General features: G+C 37.2%; 1 protein-coding gene across 1 annotated transcript; it reads left to right on the plus strand.

The window, feature by feature from the left end:
• The first annotated feature begins 11,988 nt into the window (after nt 1-11,988).
• LOC129887282 (uncharacterized) lies at nt 11,989-23,277 on the plus strand. The gene is made up of 3 exons (XM_055962323.1): nt 11,989-12,390; nt 16,215-16,339; nt 22,765-23,277. The coding sequence occupies exons 1-3, from the start codon at nt 12,249-12,251 to the stop codon at nt 23,044-23,046; spliced, it is 549 nt and encodes a 182-aa protein (XP_055818298.1). The 5' UTR covers nt 11,989-12,248; the 3' UTR covers nt 23,047-23,277.
• The last annotated feature ends 72 nt before the right edge of the window (nt 23,278-23,349 follow it).

Here is a 23,349-nt window from a genome sequence, read left to right on the forward strand (position 1 = left end):
GATTCAAACTAGGGCCAAACTATGACATGGCGATCAGGATGCGAGAGACCCCAATCATAAGCCATCTTAGCATACATTGCATACATAAGATAAAGAAATATGACAATTTAAACGGAAGTAATCATCACAAGGGAATGGGACTAAGGGAAAATAATTCAATAGATATTCAAACCGTACTACATTATACGCCGTCTAAACATGCCTCTAGTCTAGTCTTTAATGGGGGCGTACGACAAGCTACTAGCTCACTCTAACAATAGAAGAAAGTCATGTAATAACAAGAATAAAATTCATGTCCTCGATAAAATGAGGACTCACCAACTCCTTAAGAATCTAGGGCAACTCTAGCCATGAATAGGATGATCGAAAATATCATCCGTCCCTATATTATGAAATAATGTAGGAAAAATATGTGTTAGTACGTTTGAATGTACTAAGTATGTGAGGTATGCATGAACAATTAATAGGAACATGAACAATATGCCATAAGATGCGTGACCAATCATAATGAACATAAATAGAGCTTAAAAGCATTTGACAACATATGAAACCGTCAATGCATATCATAAAACTTCATCATAAACTCATAGCTTAACTTCAACTTGTGTGGGATAAGACCTTTAACCAACATCTAATACCAAGCGAGCAATTACATTGAATTTGATGAAACCCTCATCGAGAAGGGGGAGGCTACCTTGCCAAGGTATACTCTATCATGTTACTCATCTCAGCTCAACTATGGTATATATGGATCCATTAGCTAGGCCATGAAGGCAATCCTATGCGGGCAACATAGTTTGGAACTTTAGGTTGCTACTAGGATTTTTTTGGGTAACTAACTACGATACCGGACCGAACCCCACCTAGAATTCCTCATGATGCTTAGTCAATATCCCAACGAAAACTCATTAAAACATGATCATAACATAGTAGGAAAATATAGTAACTGCCTATCAATCTATCTTTAAAACATATTAGGAATATCTCATTAACTTTAGTGATTCATAAGAATTTATAAGTTCGGTGAGATTTGTCCATATCACCATCTTTAACATGATTGTGTGAGAATTAAAACTATCAAACTATAATAAATTATTTGATCTTAAATTTGATCATCAATATAACTTTCAACATAAAATCATAATCTCAACATTAAATCATAGAAACTTTCAGTGAAAATCATTGAACTCATGATCAACTCATAAAATTATCTTTAACATTCATAATCATAACTTGAAAGTAGCTTTATGCATGGGTATTCATAATTCATCTCAAAATCATGAAATTCATATGAAAACATGCATATAATGATCATTGATAACATCTAAAAATGGAATTGAATCAGCCTAATGCAATTTATCAAAATTAGGGTTCATAATTAATTGAAAATTGAAAGAAATTTTGAGAAAACTTTGAAACTTCATGGGTGAAAAGAACCCGTGAATCAAATCCCACATACCTTGATTCAATTCACTAAGAATTGAAGAAAAACCTTGAAGAAATATGGAACCCTAGCTTGTAGCTTGAAGAAGAAACCTTAATAGACTTTGTTCTTGCCTTAGAGAAATTTTAGGAGAATAAATTGAATAGGAGGGGAATTTTGAAGAATTGAATATATATATATATATATATATATAGCCTTTGAACTTGTCCATAAAAGTGTCTAGGTTCATTGAAATGAACTTTGGAAAAGACACAATTACCCCTCATTAAACTTTGGATTTTGGACCTACGGAGCCCTTTCTACGGGTCGCAGACGTATTGACGAGTCATCAAAGAGACTCGTCCTTCAGGCTTTGGAAAAGGTCTAATTTTTCAAGTCTCTGAAGTTTGCAAATGGGTCGTTTCTATGACCTATAAACTTTATTACGGCTCATCAAATCCATCCATCCTGCAGGTCCCAAAACCTGCAAAAATATAGGTCTCTGAAGTTTTGTTACGAGTCATTCCTACAACCCGTAACATCTTCTATGGACCATCCTGTCAAGTTGTAGACTTGACCTTGAGGGACTTCTGAAACATGGTCTCTGAGGTTTATTTATGAGTTTTGTCTATGGATTGTCTACGTGATTACGGGTCATAAACATGAGTCGTAAGAACTTCTTTTGAGTTTAGGTATGATCAACTACCAAGACTCTCTCTACGACTCTTTTCTACGGGTCATAGAAACCTCTACTACTCATTGAGACATTCGTAAACTTGGGTCTAGTCACATTTTGAGGATTTCTCTTTGGTTTCCAACTTTCCAACTTTTGGGGTCTTACAATATTTCCCCTTTGGGAACATTCGTCCTCGAATAAGATTAACTTGTCATAGGGAGGAAATGGAAAGAGGGCTAACAACCCAACCTGAACATGATGATACCTTAAAATGCATGGAACATGAAAACTTCAACTTAACATAAAATCATGACTTTAAAATAAACTTTTCATGAATATGCATGCATATGAGTGACTTAGGAGGAACTGAATACGTAAGAGTTCAATTAACTTGAATAAAAACAACTTACTACTTTAGGATTGAGTAGAGGGAAAGAGGTACGGGTATTATTTCATCATATCTGCCTCTGCCTCCCAAGTAGCACTTTCTACTTTTTGTTTCCTCCATAACCCTTTGACGGACACAACTTCTTTGTTCCTTAACCTCCTAACTTGCCGGTCTAATATTTCCACTAAAACTTTCTCATAAGTCAAATTCTCTTCAATACTCACATCTTCTAATGGTACAATGGAATTTGGATTACCCACAAACTTTCTCAACATAGATACATGTAACATCGGGTGAATCATAGCTAACTCAAGTGGAAAATCTAACTCATACGCCACCTTGCCAACATGTCTCAATATCTTATTAGGTCCAACATACCTAGGGCTCAATTTCCTTTTCTTACCAAAACGCATTACACCCTTCATGGGTGAAACCTTCAAATAGACCCAATCATCTACCTCAAATTCAAGGTCTCTTTTCCTAACATCCGAATAGGACTTTTGACAAATTTGAATCTTCTTCAACCTCTCCCTTATGAGTCTTACCTTCTTCATAAAATCTATTATAAAATCTGGACCAATCAAGTCCATCTCACCTACTTCAAACCATCCCACCGGGGATCTACATCTTCTATCATACAATGCTTCGAAAGGAGCCATTTGAATGCTAGAGTGATAACTATTATTAGAGGCAAACTCAATTAATGGAAAATTTTCATCCCAACTTCCTTTAAAATCAATAACACATACACTCAACATATCCTCTAAAGTTTGAATAGTTCTTTTGGCTTGACCATTGATTTGAGGATCGAAAGCGGTACTTAACTTAACCTTTGTACCAAGACCCTTATGGAATGACTTTCAAAAGTGTGAAGTGAATTGAGTACCTTGATCTGATATAATGGACAAGGGAACACCATGAAGCCTTACCAACTTACGAACATACAACTTAGTATAGTCTTTTGCACCATAAAAAGTCTTAATCAGTAAAAAATAAGCCGACTTAGTCTTCCGATGTACAACAACTCAAATGAAATCATGGTGCTTCTTAGTATGAGGTAAACCCGCTACAAAATCCATATTCACACCTTCCCACTTCAAATTAGGAATTTCAATACCTTGGGCTAAACCACCCGACCTTTGATGCTCAACTTTAACTTGTTGGAAATTTGGACACTTAGCTACAAACTCCGCTATGTCCTTCTTCATGCCATTCCACCAATACACTTCTCTCAAGTCACGATACATCTTGGTGGAACCCAGATAAGTCGAATATTGAGAACTATGAGCCTCATTTAATAGCAACTCTCTTAACACATCAACATTGGGTACACACAAACGACATTGATAACGAAGCACATCATCTCCCCCTTGGGAGAAAGCCTCAATGGCTTTTTTGATAACCGACTACTTCAACTCAGCTAATACCAGATCATGGTCTTGTTTGGCCTTAACAAATGTCATAAGAGATGATTCCGAACCATCGTGAACAAGAATACCTCTATCATTGGAGTCAACCAACCGCACACCTACATGTGCCAATGTATGAACATCTTTAATCAATTATTTCTTATCTCCCTCAACATGTGCAACACTACTCATAGACAATCTACTTAGTGCATAGGCAACCATATTATCTTTGCCCAGATGGTATAACACACTCATGTCATAGTCCTTCAATAATTCAACCCATCTCCTTTGTTGAAGGTTCAAATCTTTTTGCTTAAACACATATTGTAAACTTTTATGGTCGGTGAACACACCCACATGGACACCATAAAAGTAGTGCCTCCAAATCTTCAAGGCAAACACAACTGCCGCTAATTCAAGATCATGGGTTGGATAATTTCGTTCATGCACCTTAAATTGCCTAGAGGCATAGGCTATTACCTTACCATGTTGCATCAAAACACAACCAAGACCCACCCTTGAAGCATCGCAATACACAACAAAACTATTAGACTCTTTCGGTAGAGTCAAAATAGGAGCGGTAGTGAGACGATCCTTCAACTCTCAAAAACTTTTTCACATGCTTTCGACCATTGAAACTTTACCTTTTTTGAGTCAACTTGGTCAAAAGTGACGAGATAGATGAAAATCCTTCCACAAATCTCCTATAGTATCCGTCTAGGCCCAAGAAACTTCTAATATCCGAAGGGGATAATGGTCTAGGCCAATTCTTAACCACCTTAGTTTTCTTAGGATCGACCATAATCCCTTCACCGGACACAATGTGACCAAGAAAGGCCAACTCCCTTAACCAAAACTCACACTTATTGAATTTGGCAAATAATTGCTTATCCTTTAGAGTTTGCAACACAATCCTCAAGTGATTAGCATGCTCTTTCTCATTCCGAGAGTAAACCAAAATGTCATCAATGAATACAATCACAAACACGTATAAATATTGCTTAAACACCTTATTCATTAAGTCCATGAAAGTTGTGGGGGCATTGGTCAAACCAAACGACATAACTAGAAACTCATACTGATCATACCTTGTTCGAAATACCGTTTTAGGGATATCACGCTCCTTCACCCCCAATTGGTAATATCTGAAACAAAGATCTATCTTAGAGAAATATATTGCCCCTTGCAATTGATCAAACAAGTCATATATCCTTGAAATTAGGTATTTATTCTTGATGGTTACTTTATTCAATTGCCGGTATTCAATGCACATACGTAGTGAACCATTCTTCTTTCTAAAAGAAAAAATGGGAGCACCCCATGGGGATATACTAGGTCTAATAAAACTCTTGTCTAACAAGTCTTTCAATTAATCCTTTAAATCCTATAATTCTGACGGGGCCATTCGGTAAGGAAGAATAGAAATAGGTTGAGTACCCTAAAGAAGGTCTATACCAAAGTCAATCTCCCTTTTGAGAGGAACATCGAGTAAATCATTAGGAAACACATCCAAAAACTCATTAATAATGGGGACTGACTCTAGCATCGGGGCTTCAGAATTTTCATCCCTAACTCTCACAAGATGGTAGATACAACCCTTGGAAATCATTTTCCAAGCTTTAAGGCATGAAATGAATTGACCTTTGAACATGAAATTACTGCCCTTCCATTCTAGGATCGGCTAATTTGGGAATTGAAACTTAACCACTCGAGTCCTACAATTAATAGAAACATAGAAGGCATATAGCTAATCCATACCAAGAATAACATCAAAATTGATCATCTCAAGCTCAACTAGGTCACATAGGGTAACTTTATGGAAAATTGAAATTGGACAACTTCTATAAACTCTTTTACCCATAATCGACTCACCTACAAGAGTATATACGAAAAAAGGCTCTGACAAAGTTTTGGAGCTAACGTCAAATCTCATAGACACATAAGGGGAAACAAAAGATAAATTTGCACCTGAATCAAGAAAAGCATAAATATTATTGTTAAATATCCGTAACATACCAGTAATAACATTGGGAGTCTCCTCCACCTATTTCCTACCATGAAGGGCATAAAACCTATTGTTGCATTGACTACCCTTTGGTTTCCCTTGGCCACATTGAGAAACTTGGCCTTGAGTGCAACCATCTTTGACCTTGCATTCCTTATCATGATGACTTGGCTTACCACATCGGTAGTACACATTCAACCTAGCTAGACATTCACCCTTGTGGTTCTTACCATACTTTTTACACGCGGGAGTAACTTGGCCAATTGGAGCACCTTCTTGAGGCTTAAGGTTGGGCACTCTATTTTTGTTAAACCTTGGAGTAGTGGCATTAAAATACCCTTGGCTGGAGTACTTTTGGTGAAAACGAGGACGTCCACCACTTCTGGACTTATCATGAGAGAATTCACCACCATCGGTCCTTGGCCTCTTGGACTCCCTATTCTTCACCTTTAGCTTCTCACTCTCTATTTGCTCTACATAGGTCATGAGTCTAGATATGTCTATTTCCCGAATCAACATAGCCATTTTGCACTCTTTTGAGACCATATCTGACACACCCGATACGAACTTGCTCATATGAGCTCTTGAGTCGACAATCATGAATGAAGCATATTTTGACAATTAAGTAAACATGAGGACATACTCCCTCATATGCATACCCCCTTGCTTAAGGTTGATGAACTCTTGTATTTTGTCCTTCCTCAACTCTAATGGGAAAAAATGATCAAGAAATACTCCCTTAAACTCATCCTAATTCACTTGATCCGCCCCTCTAAGCCTCTCACTTTTTCGTTGATCAAACCAAATTTAAGCAACACCCTTTAATTGATACATGGCCAACTTTACACTCTCAGCCGAGTTAACCCCCATGATGTCCACAATCTTGTGGATATTATCAACAAACTCTTATGGATTCTGGTCAACTTTAGAACCCCAAAACTCCAGAGGATTCATCCTCATGAAATAATGAACTCTCGTCACCATCGTACCTATATTTAGATTCACAGGAGCAACTATCTCACGATTGGCTTGAGCCGTTATGGCTTGTGCAAGTACTTAGAAGATGGCATGGAACTAGGCATTGCAAACTTGATCATTCAAATAGTCATTCGGAGCTTGTTGCTCTTCTTCAACCACATTCTATCTAGTGGGGTATCTTCGTAGAGGCATATTCTAAAAATTGCAAAGAACAAGCATTAGAGGGAAAAGACTTAACCACTCTACCGCACAACATACACCATGATGGAAGTGAGATTTTTCCTTAGACATTTCGTAGCCTCCTATTCATGGATATGTAACCTTCACACCAATTAATAAGACTCTACTTAACGTGACATATTAGACTCCCTAGGACTCTTCTAAACCTTGTGCTCTAATACCAAGTTTGTCACGACCCGAACTAGGGCCAAGCCGCAACACGGCTATCGAGATGTGAGGGACCCCAACCATAAGACATCTTAACATACATCGTATACATAAGGTAAAAAAATATGACAATATAAGCGGAAGTAATCATCACATGGGAATGGGACTAAGGGAAAACAACTTAATAGATGTCCAAACTGGACTACATTATACGCCGTCTAAATATGCCTCTAGTTTAGTATTTAATGGGGGATTAGGAAAAGTTCCTAGCTCACCCTAACAATAGAAGAAAGTCATGTAATTACAAGAATAAAAGTCATATCCTCAATAGAATGAGGACTCACCAACTCCTTAAGAATCTAGGGAAACTCTAGCCACGAATAGGATGATTGAGAACGTCGTCTGTCCCTACATTATGAGATAATGTAGGAAAAATATACATTAGTACGTTTGAATTTACTAAGTATGTGAGGTATGCATGAACAATTAATAGAAACGTGAACAATATGCCATAAGATGCATGACCAATCATAATGAACATGAATAGAGCTTAAAAGCATTTGAAAACATATGAAACTCATGGTCAATGCATATTATAAAACTTTATCATAAACTCATAACTTAACTTCAACTTATGTGGGATAAGACCTTTAACTGACATCTAAGACCATGAGAGCTATTACATGAAATTCGATGAAACCCTCATCGAGAAGAGGGAGGCTACCTTGCCAGGGTATACTCTGTCATTTCACTCATCTCAACTCTTCTCAACTGTGCTATATGTGGATCCACTAGCTAGGACATGAAGGCAATCCTACACGGGCAATGTAGTTTGGGACTTTAGGTTGCTACTAGGATTTCCTTGGGTAACTAACTGCATTACCGGATCGAACCCCACCAGAAGTCCTCTTTCTTAGTCATTATCCCAATGGAAACTCATTAAAACATGATCATAACATATTAGGAAAAGATAGTAACTGTCTATCAATCCATCTTTAAAACATATTAGGAATAGCTCATTAACTTTAATGATTCATAAGAATCCATAACTTCGATAAGAATTGTCCTTATCACCATTTTTAACATGACTGTGTGAGAATTGGACTTATCATACTAAAATAACTTATTTGATCTTAACTTTGATCGTCATCATAACTTTCATCCATAAAATCATAATCTCAACTTTAAATCATAGAAACTTTCATTGAAAATCATTGAACTCATGATCAAATCATAGAATCATCTTTAACTTTCATGATCATAACTTGAAAACTTTAAGCATGGGCATTCATAATTCATCTCAAAATCATACAATTCATATGAAAACATGCATATAATGATCATTGATAACATCTAAAAATTGAATTGAATCAATTCAATGCAATTTATTAAAACTAGGGTTCATAATCAATTGAAAATTGAAAGAAACTTTGAGAAAAATTTGGGACTTCATGGGTGAAAAGAACCCATGAATCAATCCCTGCATACCTTGATTCAATTCACGATGAATTGAAGAAGAACCTTGAAGAAATCTGGAACCCTAGCTTGTAGCTTGAAGAATAAACCTTGAGAGACTTTGTTCGTGCCTTAGAGAAATTTTAGGAGAATGAATTGAAAAGTAGGGGAATTTTGAAGAATTGAATATATATATATATAGTCTTCGAACTTGCCCATCAAAGTGTATAGGTTCATTGAACCGAACTTTAGAAAAGACACAATTACCCCTAATTAAACTTCGGATTTTAGACCTACGGGCCCTTTCTACAGGTCATAAAATTATTGACGAGTCGTCAAAGCAACTCGTCCTGCAGGCTTTGGAAAAGGTCTAATTTTTCAAGTCTGTGAAGTTTGCAAATGGGTCATTTCTATGACCCATAAACTTCATTACGGCTCATCAAATCCATCCGTCCTGCAGGTCCCAAAGCCTGCAAAAATATAAGTCTCTGAAGTTTTGTTACGAGTCGTTCCTATGACCCGTAACATCTTTTACGGACCATATTGTCAAGTTATAGACTTGACCTTTAGGAACTTCTGAAATGTGGTCTCTGAGGTATATCTACGAGGTGTGTGAGGTCTATCTACGAGGTGTGTCTACGGATCGTCTAAGTGATTATGAGTCGTAGACCTTTCTTTGAAGTTGTTCATGATCAACTACCAAGACTTCCTCTACGACTTGTTTCTACGGGTCGTAGAAACCTCTATGACTCGTAGAGACGTTCATAAACTTGGGTCCAATCATATTTTGAGGATTTCTCTTTGATTCCCAACTTTCCAACTTTCGGAGTCTTACACTGTTAACTACTTCACTAGTATTGCATGCTTGGTATATGATTAAAAAAAAAGAACATGAAGTGAAATGATATCTTTTGATCAAATTGCATGCAATGAATGTATTCCTTGGTTGTACAAGTGTGTCTGTGCTTATTCATTGTGGTTGTGATTTTGATGTGTGACTTCATGTTGGATCGGGTACCACGCCAATACATTTGGATCGGGTACTACGCCGGTACACTGACTATTGGAACGGGTACCACGCTGATACTCTAATAATTTGGGTACGGATTCCATGAGAGGTCCATTGTTGATTGTTGAATTGTGATTGAGTATGTTTTTACCTGCATAATGATTTAAGAGTTGGCATAACTGTGATGTGATTGTATATTGTTGTCTTACTATATTGTAGTTTCTTGTTCATATTTCATTAACCGAAAATGACCGCATAATTCTTCCAGTACACTATGGTTTTGTACTGATACTACACTTGTTCTTTTTTTGTTGAGTATAAGGCATATTCAGGCGCCAGTTAGGAGATCATTGATCGTTCAGATTCAAGAATGAGCCATTTCTTTCAAATTTTCGGGAATTCATCCTATCTCTTAGTCCTTTCCTTTCACACTTAGACCCTTTAGACTATTGTTTTATATTTATTGTTTTCGGTATTGCATCCCCTTATTCTAGACCTTAGATAGAGTTTTGGTACAATGACTTTCAGGTTCTAGGGAGGCAATTTCCGCATGTTTTTTATAACATTATCTCATTTGATGAGAATTCAGCTTTTAAATGTGTGTTGGTTGATAGTTTGCTTTAGTTGGGTGTAATATTGGTTCTCCCATCGAAGGATTAGTGTGAGTGACACTTACTACGGCTCAAAGTCATGACAGTATCGGACATCAGATGAAAAATTCAAAAAAGAAAAAAAATTATTGTTAAAAAATAGAAACAATGTGACATGGCATCCTATATATTAAGAGAGAAAAGATGTTTTTATTATGTCAAGTATATTTTTAGGAAAATAGAAATTGTTGGGAGATATTTTAGTCCTAAAAAACAAAAGTGATATTCCTAGGTAATTTTCCAAACATAGGTGACTAGGGCTGCGTATCAATCGGTTCAGCTCGGTTTTAAAGTTTATCGATTCGACTTATCTGTTGTCGGTTATCGATTTGTAGATATACTAAACCATTATAGAATCATTCAGAAATTGGCTTATCGGTTATCGATATATCGGTTATTAATCATTATCAGTTCGGAATGGATTTAGCCGTTAAGTTTTGACACATTTTTTTAATTGAAAATAATTTAGAAATAAGGTGACAAACCAAATGAATTATGCACATGAGTTAACAGATTGCATCTTGCTAAAAAGCAAACACTTACACGTTGTAGAATAACGAGAGTTTGAGACAACCAGAAATAAAAGTATGAAACTAAATCATAATTAAGCCAGGGACTTTATATACCAAATGGTATAATATAATTTATTAATTTATCATCAGGTCATCGGTTAACCCGTTAAGAAAAAACACCAAACCATTAAGAACTGATAACCCGGGAATATAAAAAATCAAAACCATAAACGAAACCTCTAAATCAATAACTCATTATCGATAGACCAATAACTTTTTTTCGATTCAGGTTATCAATTTTTATTCGATTTTGACCGTCCCTATAAGTGACTATTCAGGAAATTCACTCTTTGGATGATTGTTATATATTGTAATTGTAACCTATTTTAAATCTAATATATTTATTTTGGTTTTTATTTAAATTTTTATTATGCCATGTTATTATATTCATTCTTATGTAACCATGAGAAAAGCCATTTTATGCGGTGATCAGCTTGATGTGGTCATATAGGGCAGCCCGGTGCGATGTGGTCATATAGTTACCTCTTTTTTTTTTCTCATTTTAATTTGGCTTATCATTGTAATAACTTCTTTATTTTTTTATCTATCTTTAATAATTTTACCATATACCTTATATTATCTTTATGATATTGTAAGTTTATTTTTAAAATTGTTGGGGCGTGTCATTTAGTAACAAATAGAACAATACAATGTATTTAAATTTGTATGGATCAAAACAATATGACACGATTTATGAAATGATATGTAACAACTAACAAGTATCAACCATCCAAACAAGTTGTTAGGAATAGGAGTGAATCCAGATAGAGAATAAGATTCTTCGGTGAAAAATTATATTGTATAAACTTATATATATAAAAAGAGAGAGTAGATGTTGAATTTATTAATTTTTTTGTATATTTATTTCTTCATTATATTTAAACGAACAATAATAAGATATGTAATTCTCTGAGTAAGTATATATAAATCTTTATCTCTTTCTAATAAATCATCACCTCAACAAAAAACATATCAAAAGTAGAAAATGGAGACCGTGGTCATTGTAAAACCCTCTACGTGGAAATTGTATTTAACGGAATCCCAATTCCAATCAACAAAAAACATATCAAAAGTAGAAAATGGAGACCGTGGTCATTGTAAAACCCTCTACGTGGAAATTGTATTTAACGGAATCCCAATTCCAATCACCTTAATGATCCATTTCTCTAATAACTCTTCATTCAATTTCCCAATCAATTCACTGACAGAAACCCAAAAAAATCAAAACTTATACGAAAATTTTATTATAAAATTGTATACATAATAACATTTGTGTATAAAAGGATCATTTGTAAAATGGGTCAGGCATTTCGTCGAGCAACTGGAAGGATCGGAAGTTCTTCTGTCGATGCAGCTTCATCGCAACTGAAGAAACCTATCGACCGGAGACCCCCTCCGGTGAATAAAACTCCTGCCGATAATGTTGGTCCAGTTGCCGGTATGCCCTTTGCATTTTCTAATTCTACAATATCAATTCATTTATTTTGATTCTATCCTTTGAAATTTAGGAACTCGGTTCTTATTCATGCTGCAGCTAGTTCAAATTTCTTGTATTACACAAAGATTACTTACTCTGTCCAAATAAAATTTACATTTTAAGAACTACTACAGTATAAATCTCAACTATCGGTAGCGAAAAATGGGACCCGAGGTGTGGCATAAGGTCAATGAAGCGGAACCAGAAGGTCTCAGGCTCAAAGCCCTGTGGAGGCAAAATCATTGGTTATGTCTATCCATCTAAGCCAATGGAGAGAGTTACCCGGTGTTTGTGCTGGTGGGATATCTATGGAATTAGTCAAGGTGTGGGCAAGGGGCCCGGACACCATGGTTATCAAAGAATATAGCATTTTAATTACAACAAAATGTAGAGTCATTCTTTTCTAGATGAAGTACATTACATCTCTGGCAAATGATTGAGTTAGGAACTGAAACTGAAGGGAAAACATGAGACTAATTAGAACAATTATTGGTTGTCTACTACCTTCCTTTCAACCACTCTCTGTTTAGTAATTTTAAGGAATTTCGAAGCTGTACATACTTTAAAAGATATGGGAACATGGTGTATATGAACGTGTAAAATAAAATGGACAGTGTGATCAACCTTAAAAAGATACTTGAAATTAGGATAGTGAATGCTGACAATATATTTCAATTGGAATCTTTTGTGTTTTTGCAAAGATGTTGGGCAGGGTCATTTATTATTCCCTGCAGATCGGTGATTCTCTAATCTGTGAAAGGGCAGGCTCAATGAAAGTTCGGTTCTTCGGTTAAACCAAAAACTGGGATGTTATAACTGAACACCCAACCAAATATCGAAATTTTAGAAAAATAAAATCAAAACTTAATTAAAGAATCAAAACCAAAAAACCGAATTAGTGCAGATCGGTCCGGTCTTTAGGTATTTATGCCCACCCGTAATTTGTATGAATCTTTTGTATATCATAATTTGACCAAAAACATTTTCTTTAATACATTTAGTGCTAGGTTAGTTGCACGCACGTCGACTATTCCATCATGACACCTATGCAGGTACTGGGTAATTTTATCTAGTAAGGCTTACAACAATAATAACAAATACCCACTCTAATCCCACAAGTTAGGTCTGGGAGGATGGTGTGTACTCCGACCTTACCCCCACCTTGGAAAGTATAGAGGTTGTTTTTGATAGACCCTCAATTTAAGAAAAATTATATATCAAACCAATTCGGGAAATGAAACACGAAAATGAAGAAGTCAAAACAAAATACTAAAGATAGCGTGACAAAACATTATGAAAAAAATGGAACATTTCCTACAATAAAATAATAGTACAATCAAAGTACAAGAAGCAACATATAGTAACATAAATCGAAGACCAAGAAACTACAAGAGTACTACTAGTATGTAACCGTAAGTGAGACGACGCTCAACTATGTATTAGCCTTTAAGCCTAATTTGTGTCCACCATATCTAAATTCATGTCCTCGGTAAACTGAAGTTGTGTCATGTCTCATCCAAGCACCCCTCTCTAATACTTCTTCGACCTACCTCGACTTCTCTTGAAACCATCTATACCAACCTTTCACACCAATGCACCGGGGCATCAGTGCATCTCCTTTTCACATGCGCAAACCATCTCAGCCTCGTTTACCGCATCTTGTCCTCCACTGAAGCGACTTCCACTTTGTCCTGGTTATCTTCATTTTTAATCTTATCTCTCCTAGTAAGCCCACACATCCATCTCAACATCCTCATTTTAGCAATTTTCATCTTCTGAATATGAGAATTCTTGACTGGCTAATACTCCGCTTATATAACATAGTTGGTCTAACCATCACTTTCTAGAACTTGTCTTTATGTTTTTGAGGTACTTTCTTATCACACAAGACTACAGATGAAAGCCTCTATTTCATCCACCCTGCACCAATACGATGTGACATCATCATTAATCTCCCCACTACATTGGATAATAGCCCCAAGAGACTTGAAACTTCCTCTCTTTTTGATGGTTGGGGTATCAAGCCTCACTTTCATGCTAACCTCATGTGTTTCGTCATTGAACTTGCACTCCAAGTATTTTATCTTGTTCCTGCTCAGCCTGAACCTTTTAGACTCCAGAGTTTGTCTCCAGACCTCTAGGTTAGCATTAACTTAGCCGCGAGTCTCATCAATCAGACCTTTGTCATATACAAATAACATACATCATAGCACCTCACCTTAGATTTGTTGTGTCACCATCACCAAGGCAAACAAAAACGGGCTAAGAGTTGATCCTTGGTGCAACCCATCACAACTTGGAAGTTCTCCAAGTCTCCTCCACTATCCTTATCTGGGCCTTGACTCCAGTATATGTGTCCTTTATCACCCTAATGTATGTCATAAGTGTACGTCTAAACTCTAGGCATCTCTATAGATTTTCCTACGAGACTTTATCGTATGCCTTTCTATGTTGATGAACACCAGGTGTAAATCTCTCTTCCTCTCCCTATGCTGCTCCACCAGTAATCTTACAAGATGAGTGGCTTTTGAGTTGAATGTCTTGACATGAAGCCGAACTGGGTCTTGAAAATAGATACACCCCTCCTCACCTTCGTCTCTACCACTTTCTCCCAAACTTTCATATTGTGGTTTAGCAGTTTTATACCCTATAGTTGTTGCAATTCTGAATGTCACCCTTGTTCTTATACGACAAATTCATTGTACTCCACCTCCATTCTTCAGGCATTTTGCTCGTCTTAAAAACGAATTAAATAACTCAGTCAACCACTCCAAACTTATCTTACCTGCGCTCTTCCAAAATACCACCTAGTTTTGTTTGTCTGTTGAGATTCGAACCAAGGTTCACTTCTTGACCACTAGGCCATAATTTACCACTAGGCCATAATTTATCATAATCTGACTGCAAACTTATCGCGACCCTCTACATTTATCCGGTTTGGGACGTGCAAGGCTCACATAGGGCAGAGATAATTGGAGCTTGATTGTTTAATTAAATAATCCTGCGCATTTTGTTAGGATAGGTAGAACTGGTATGTAGCAAGAATGGTGAATACTATTTTAGGTATGCATGTGTGCTCAGAAGCACAGGTCAATTGTACCGAGTTGCTGTGTGAGTAGTTGACCTGTATTTATGTTAGTTTTATGCTTTTTTGGTGTAATCTATCAATGCAACTTTTGTGAACAACTTAAGGCCACATTTGGTTTTTTCTGGTTAATTTGCTTTTGTTCGAAGATAACAGTCAGTGAGGAACAACAACACCAACAATCCTTACGACTACCTCTCTGAGGTAGAGAGGTTGTTTTTGAAAGACCCTCAGCTATAACAGTTAGTGAGAAACCGATCTTTAATTTTCCGATAAAAAAAGGATCTTTAATCCTGTCCATTTATAGTTAGCATTGCAATATGTATGTGTTTGTACTTGTGAAATGGTAACAAATATCCCCAAATATCTAAATATAATTTTGAAGATATAGACTGATATGAGTTCAACTTATTGCAAAACTAGTCAAATTTGAGTCTCCATCAGCCAAATGGGTCTATAAATTTGAGATAGACTGAGTTCTAATCACATCACACAACAAATTGAGAGTCTTGGATTAAACATTGTGATGTCGTCCATTTAGGTGTCTTTGTTGCTGCAAGAACGGTTAATGCCTTTCGCTTGTTTACTTTTCTATCTGCCCAGGAAAAATAACTTGCTTCAATAATTTCCATTGCAAGAGTGTTTGTAGGATTTCACAAATACTTACATGATAAGTAACTATTTGCTTTTGCTTATTTAGAGAGCAGCCCAAAGGTTGCTGTTAAAAACACCCTGGAAGAGAGAGATCCCAAGTTCAATGCAATGCTTAATCAAATGGTTGGTAGAATTCAAGCCAAGCCTGGTGGAAAGCTAGAGATGGGTGAGGTGAGTTTCATTTGTTTGCATATTAACTTTCAGATTGAATGTGTGCCCTATTGACTCTGCAACTTTTGAGACACTCATAGATTATTTCTTAAATTAGGTGATTACTGATTAGTCAATTACTATTTCAACTGTTGCGTAAAGCCTCACCTTCTTTGGAAAAGGAAGGTATGAAGGTGATTTAGAGGGGCCAATGTTGTCCTTCCCTTGTAGGAAGTATACTCTAAATTTCTTGTGCCATCTGGTAGCAAAGCGAAGAAATCCAAGACTGAAGTATTAGAAGAAATGTTTTTCTTCTTATTGTCCCAGTTTAACTAAATTTGGTCCGGATGATTCCCCCACCCCACCCCACACACAGCACCCTCTATATCTCGAGACTCACATGAAGTTTCTCTTCTTTTTACTCCTTTCCTCATCTCATATCTTTTTGTACAAGCAAGGAGTAATGTGACATGTGCAAGTCAGGATTTTTAATGTATCAATTCTTTCTCCTTTTTTTTGTTTTTTTTTCATGGGAAAAGGTTCAAAAATGCCCTTAACGTATTAGAAATGGTTCAGAAAGACCCTCCTTCCACCTATTGGATCAAATTTGCCCTTTCTTCCACCTATTGGGTCAAAAATGCCCTTAACGTATTAGAAATGGTTCAAAAATGCCCTTTTTCCACCTGTTGGATCAAAAATGTCATTAATCTATTAGAAATAGTTCAAATTTTCCCTTCCCTCTACCTATAAGATAAAAAATTCCCTTAACATATTAGAAATGACTCAAAAATTTGCTTATTCTAATTATATATGTCTATAATTTTTTTAACAGTACTTTGACAATTATTTAGTTTTTTTTATTTGTACTTTTTTTGAAAAATTCTTGTTTGTTTGTCTTACCTAATAGAAGTATTTGCTTTAAATAAAATATATGAACTTACGTGTGGATTAACCCAAATGTATGTTGTATAAAAACATTGTCTTAGTCACGGAGAAGAGGGATTTCATTATGTATACCCAGAATATATAACTAAGATGCTAATAGAAGTAAAATGAATTAAAAAGCTGAGTTAACATAATTTATACAAAAATTTCAGTAGTTTTAAGAGACTATAATTGTTAGACAATGGAAAAAATATATAACTAAAATGCTAATAGAAGTAAAATGAATTAAAAAGCTGAGTTTTAATGTATTCAAATTTGAAGGCTAAAAAGAATTTTTAGAAATATTTTGATGTTATAAAAATATTATATTTATTGATAAAATATATAATCCTCTGAATACTGACTGAGCCTCCGGCGATTCCGACCTCCAATCGGACCAGCGTCAAGTCCGGTTGCACTATAGGAAAAGGAAAGAAGGATCACCTTCTGCCAACGCTAACTTGCTGCTTGGATTCCGGCGAGATCAGTAAGTACCCAAATCGTTCTCTTTCTCCTGATCTATCTCCTTCTTTATTTTTCGGCGAACTTCATTTGTTTCCAGTAAGGTCTTTTTCCGGCGAAACTCCTCCTTTCTTTTTCTTTATTTTTCGGCGAAGCTTTTTTTCTCCTTTTTGTGTTTTCCGGCGAAATAGGTTAGTCCAGATCGTTCAAGATCTAAACTAGAGCTTTCACTACCCGGCGGCTTCAAGCAGATTCCAGCAACGTCCATACGTTTCCGGCAACGCTCATGATTCCGTTCAGAATCTCTGTCACATTTTTCTTCGGGCCAAGTTCTATCTCTCGTTTATTTAGTTGATTATTTGTGCTCCAGTACATATTCTAGTATCACTTTCTGTTCAGTTTGCTTACTGTTCCTTTTTTTTCTTAGCTCCTACCATTATTGTTTTAGATATTGTTCTTCATTTTAGTTTAAATAGATTTGCATATTAGTTAGTGTGTATTGTCTCTAGTATACATTCTATACTGTCAATTATTATCCCATTGCCTGTTTGTATTCTCTGAATTTATTTTTTCTCAGTTTATCACTTTTGTAGTTCATATCTTTTTAGTGGCTTCGGCAACTAATAGTGGACTAGGGTCATGTCCTCGATTGGGGCTGAAGGCGAGAGGAAGTAGCGGTAAAAGAGGGGCGGGTTCTCTTAAGTTGAGAGTAGGATCGTGGAACATAGGATCGCTTACAAGGAAGTCCATAGAGTTAGTGAAGAGTCTTAAGAGGAGAAAGATTAATATAGGTTGTGTTCAAGAGACTAGATGGATAGGCACCAAAGCTCGGGATGTGGACGGGTTCAAATTATGGTACTCAGGAGGCTCAAGAGATAGGAATGGAGTAGGTATTCTAGTCTACGCGGATCTTAGGGAAGGTGTTGTGGAGGTAAAGAGGATCAATGATAGGATGATGTTTATTAAGCTAGTTATAGGTAGGCTTATTGTGAATGTTGTTAGTGCTTATGCACCCTATGTGGGCCTAGATGAGGAAGTCAAAAGGCTCTTTTGGGAGGATTTGGATGAGGTAGTGAGAGGTATACCGAGCACCGAAAAGATTTTCATTGGTGGAGATTTCAATGGTCATATTAGTAACTTCTTGTGGTTTTGATGATGTCCATGGAGGCTTTGGTTTTGGGGAAAGAAATGGTGGCGGGGTATCTCTACTGGAATTTGCTAAAGCTTTTGAGTTGGTTATTGCTAACTCGTGTTTTCTGAAGAGGGAAAATCAATTGGTTACCTTTACCAGCACAGTTTAGCTAGGACTCGAATTGACTACTTACTCCTCTAGAAGGGTGATAGAGGCCTTTGTAAGGATTGCAAGGTCATTCCGAGTGAAAATATTACTATCCAACATAGGCTTTTGGTGATGGACTTGGAGATTAAGAGGGATAGGAAAAAGAAGACCCTTTATGACCGATCGGTGATTAGATAAGGAGCCTGACTCTCGCCCTTTCTCAGGAGATGGGGGAGAAGCTGATTGGTTTGGGAGCCTGGAGTAGTAGAGGGGATGTGAACAACATGTGGGACATGACTGCTGGATACATTAGAATTTACATAAGAAAAGCAGCTACTGAGGTTCTAGGGGTTTTGAGAGGAATCTTTGGTGGTGGAATGGAAAAGTTCAAGTCAAAGTGAAAGTTAAGAAGGTTGCGTATATGGAGTGGTTGGAGTGCATGGATAAGGATGAGAAGTGTAGGCTTAAAGATATCTATAAGAAGGCTAAGATGGAAGCGAAGTCGGTAGTCACCAGTGCAAAGACAGCAGCTTTTGGATGCTTATATGACGAATTAGGGGAAAAAGGTAGGGATAAGAGATTGTATAGGCTCGCCAAAGAGAGAGAGAGAAAAGCCCGCGATTTGGATCTAGTAAAGTGCATCAAGGACGAAAAAGGTGAAGTGCTAGTGGATGAGACCTCTATCAAGCAAAGGTGGCAAACTTACTTCCATGGACTCTTAAATGAAAAAGGAGACAGAGACATCGTACTGGGGGATTTGGTGCACTCTCATAGTCTTCGGGACTTTGGGTACTGCAGGTATTTCAGGATTGAGGAGGTTAGACGGGCTATTAGCTGAATGAAGAAGGGGAGAGCGACCGGGCCCAATGAGATTCTGATGGACTTTTGAAAAAGCACTGACAAGGCAGGTTTATAGTGGTTGACTAGGTTGTTTAATATTATTTTGAAGACAGCTAAGATGCCCGATGAATGGAGGTGGAGTACTATGGTTCCATTGTACAAGAACAAGGATGATATCCAAAACTATAATAATTACAGGGGTATCAAATTGCTAAGCCACACTATGAAGATATGGGAAAGAGTGGTGGAGATGAGGGTGAGGAGAGGAGTGTCAATATCGGAGAATCAGTTTGGATTCATGTCGGAGAGGTCGACTACTGAAGCAATCCATCTTATGCGGAGACTGGTGGAGAAATTTAAAGAAAGAAAAAGGGATTCTCATATGGTATTCATTGATCTTGAAAAGGTTTATGACAAAGTTTCGAGGGATGTTCTCTGGAGGTGTCTGCAGGCTTAAAGGTGTCCCGATGGTGTATATTAAGGCGATAAAGGACATGTATGCTGGAGCCAAGACTCGGGTTAGGACAGTGGTAGGTGACTCGGAGCATTTTCTTGTTGAGATGGGACTACATCAGGGATCTGTACTGAGTCCATTTCTTTTTGCCTTGGTGATGGATGAGCTGACACGATCTATTCAAGAGGAGGTTCCATGGTGTATGCTATTTGCGGATGATATAGTGTTGATTGATGAGACTCGGGACAGAGTTAATGGTAGGTTGGAGGTTTGGAGACAAACTTTGGAATCCAAAGAGTTCAAATTGAGCAGGACAAAAACAGAATACTTGGAGTGCAAATTCAGTGTTGCAATGGATGAAGACGGCATGGAAGTGAAGTTTGTCACTCAACCTATCCCCAAGAGAGAGCTTTAAATATCTTGGATCCATCATCCAGAGTAGTGGGGACATTGACGATGATGTCACGCATCTCATTGGGGTAGCATGGATGAAATGGAGGCTTGCCTCTGGAGTGATAAGAAGGTACCACCTAAACTTAAAGTTAAGTTCTACAAAATGGTGGTTAGACCGACGTCGTTATATGGAGTGGAGTGTTGGCCAGTCAAGAACTCGCATGTTCAGAAGGTGCATGTGGCGGAGATGAGGATGCTGAGATGGATGTGTGGACACACTAGGAGTGATGGGATTAGAAATGAGGTTATTCGAGAGAAGGTGTGAGTGGCCTCTGTGGCAGACAAGATGAGAGAAGCGAGGCTGAGATGGTTTGGGTATATGCAGAGGAGGGGTGTTGATGCACCAGTTAGGAGGTGTGAGCGGTTGGATTTGGGGGTTATGCGGACGGGTAGGGGTAGACCGAAAAAGTATTAGGGAGAGGTGCTTAGACAGAATATGGCGCAACTCCATATTACCGTGGACATGACCTTAGATAGAAAGGAGTAGAGGTCACGGATTAGGATAGAAGGTTAGTAGGAGTAGAAGGCTAGTAGGGATAGAATGATGTCTTGCCTTGTGACGGTTTAGGATTAGTCGTAGATCTAGGTGTGCCATTGTAGTTGTGTTGTTATTGCCTTTTGATTATTAAAGTATGTTGCAATTGTTATTGTTATTGTTTTGTAAAATTTGCACCGCTTTTCGTTTTTGTTATTATGCTATATATATTATTTTTTCTCTCCTATTTGGGGCCGACACTTTTGAGCCGAGGGTTTTTCGGAAACAGCATCTCTATATCCATGAGGTAGTGGTAAGGTCTGCGTACATTCTACCCTCCCCAGACCCCACTTGTGGGATTTCACTGGGTATGTTATTGTTGTGGTTGATAAAATATATTAAGATCACACGAAATGCATGTATATTTTATAGTATTTAATAGTTCATAAACATACTTTTAGGTAGAAGGAGGGCAAATTTGAATCATTTCTAATAGGTTAAGGGCATTTTTGATCCAATAGGGGGAAGGATGACATTTTTGAATCATTTTTATAGGTTAAGTGCATTTTTGATTCAATAGGCCGAAGGAGGGCATTTTGAACCATTTCTAATACGTTAAGGGCATTTTTTAACCTTTTCCCTTTTTTCTTTTTTTTTGGGGGGGGAGGGGAGAGGAGGAGACTATGAGGCGATGAAATAATCAAATTATATATTCCAGGCCTCAAGAATTTAGTGTTCAGGATAGCGAGAGCGAAGTGATGTGAGCCAGTCACGCTTCGCAGACTAGAAGTGATGGAGGTGAAGAGAAGTGGTCGCTTCTAAGGCTGAAGCGTGACGAAGCACAGGAAGCGACGCTTAATTATTATTTTTAAGTCTTAAAAGGTCAATTAAAGGGGGGGAAAAAGAGTCGCGACCTTTTATTTCAAGAGATCTAGTTTAGTTTGACTACTAATCTGCTTTTCCTCTAGGGTTTTCACGCATCTTGAGTTTTTAATTTGAAATTTTGCTTATAAATATTGTGTCTATTAATTTTGGTCTTTTTTCTTTCAACTTGCGCTTCACTTCAATGAAGCGAGCGATTTGCTTCACGCTTCGGTTAAAGCGTGAAGCGGGGCCTTGTCGCTTTTTTCCGCTTCACGCTTCCCTGAACACTGCAAGAATTCAACCTATACTATCTGTTGAAAATTGGCAATCCTATAGAAGTCTTTTTTAAGTCAGTTGTTTAAGCCTTACACTGATGTATGATCACCATGTCTGCGCTTCCATGCCTCCTATTTGTGACTCTTCAGATGACGGTCAAGCGTTTGAGAAAATAATGTCATATTTTGTAGTTAAACCATTCTTATCACCTGTCAGATATTCTTCCCTTCATAGTAGGTTTAATCTCAACAATGGGGTTCCCTCTTGGGTGCAAATAAAATAGAGATCTTAAGTTATCCAGCACTGAATTTGTGCTGTCTGATTAGATGTTTTAGTTGACGTAGATTCGAAGGTAGTAATAGCTACAAGAATACATGTATCAGGAATAATTAGTCGTTAATTCATGGCTATTGTGACAGGCAACAGTGGTGGAGAAGTATGATAGACCCTTGCCTAAGCTAAGGAATACAACATCACAGTCTAGCAGATATGAGGAAAGGCCTGCTCCTGCAGGTACGCTGAATGTGGCACAGATAAGAGAAATTATACTCCTGCATCAAGGCAGATCCGATGATCATAAAGGGCCTATGGATATCAATGGAATTGCTGAGCGGTTTCGAGTTGATGCTGCCCAGGTTCAGAGGATTCTCCAGTTTGTATCTTTGCCTCCAGAAGACACTAGTAAAAAGAGGAACACATAAGTGTGTATCATATTTTATTGTCATGGATAGTTCAAAGAAAGAGTGAGTTCACGCTTCCCCTGAGATTCCCCTTTATGCATCAATTTTGCAGCTGTTACGTTCATATGTTGTAATAAGGATCTACCATCATGGTCCTGGTGAAAAAATGAATACAGTAGTCATGTTAACTTTAGATACTGATCCTAATGATGTTTGTTTTACCAGAAGAGAACCTTTTTTTTTTATCTTTCATATTCGAGAAGCTTAATTCTACAGATAACCGGCCTGATGATGTTATTCCATGACTTTGCAAGTATCTAAACA

Source organism: Solanum dulcamara, chromosome 4 (genome assembly GCF_947179165.1).
Source record: "Solanum dulcamara chromosome 4, daSolDulc1.2, whole genome shotgun sequence".
Classification (NCBI taxonomy): Eukaryota; Viridiplantae; Streptophyta; class Magnoliopsida; order Solanales; family Solanaceae; genus Solanum; species Solanum dulcamara.

What these genes read in the sequence shown, in the direction of transcription:
- LOC129887282 (XM_055962323.1), top strand. Translation starts at nt 12,249, where the DNA reads ATGGGTCAGGCATTTCGTCGAGCAACTGGAAGGATCGGAAGTTCTTCT. An exon ending in TAATGTTGGTCCAGTTGCCG is followed by an intron (nt 12,391 to 16,214) that starts GTATGCCCTTTG and finishes TTGCTTATTTAG; the next exon opens with AGAGCAGCCCAAAGGTTGCT. An exon ending in GAAAGCTAGAGATGGGTGAG is followed by an intron (nt 16,340 to 22,764) that starts GTGAGTTTCATT and finishes CTATTGTGACAG; the next exon opens with GCAACAGTGGTGGAGAAGTA.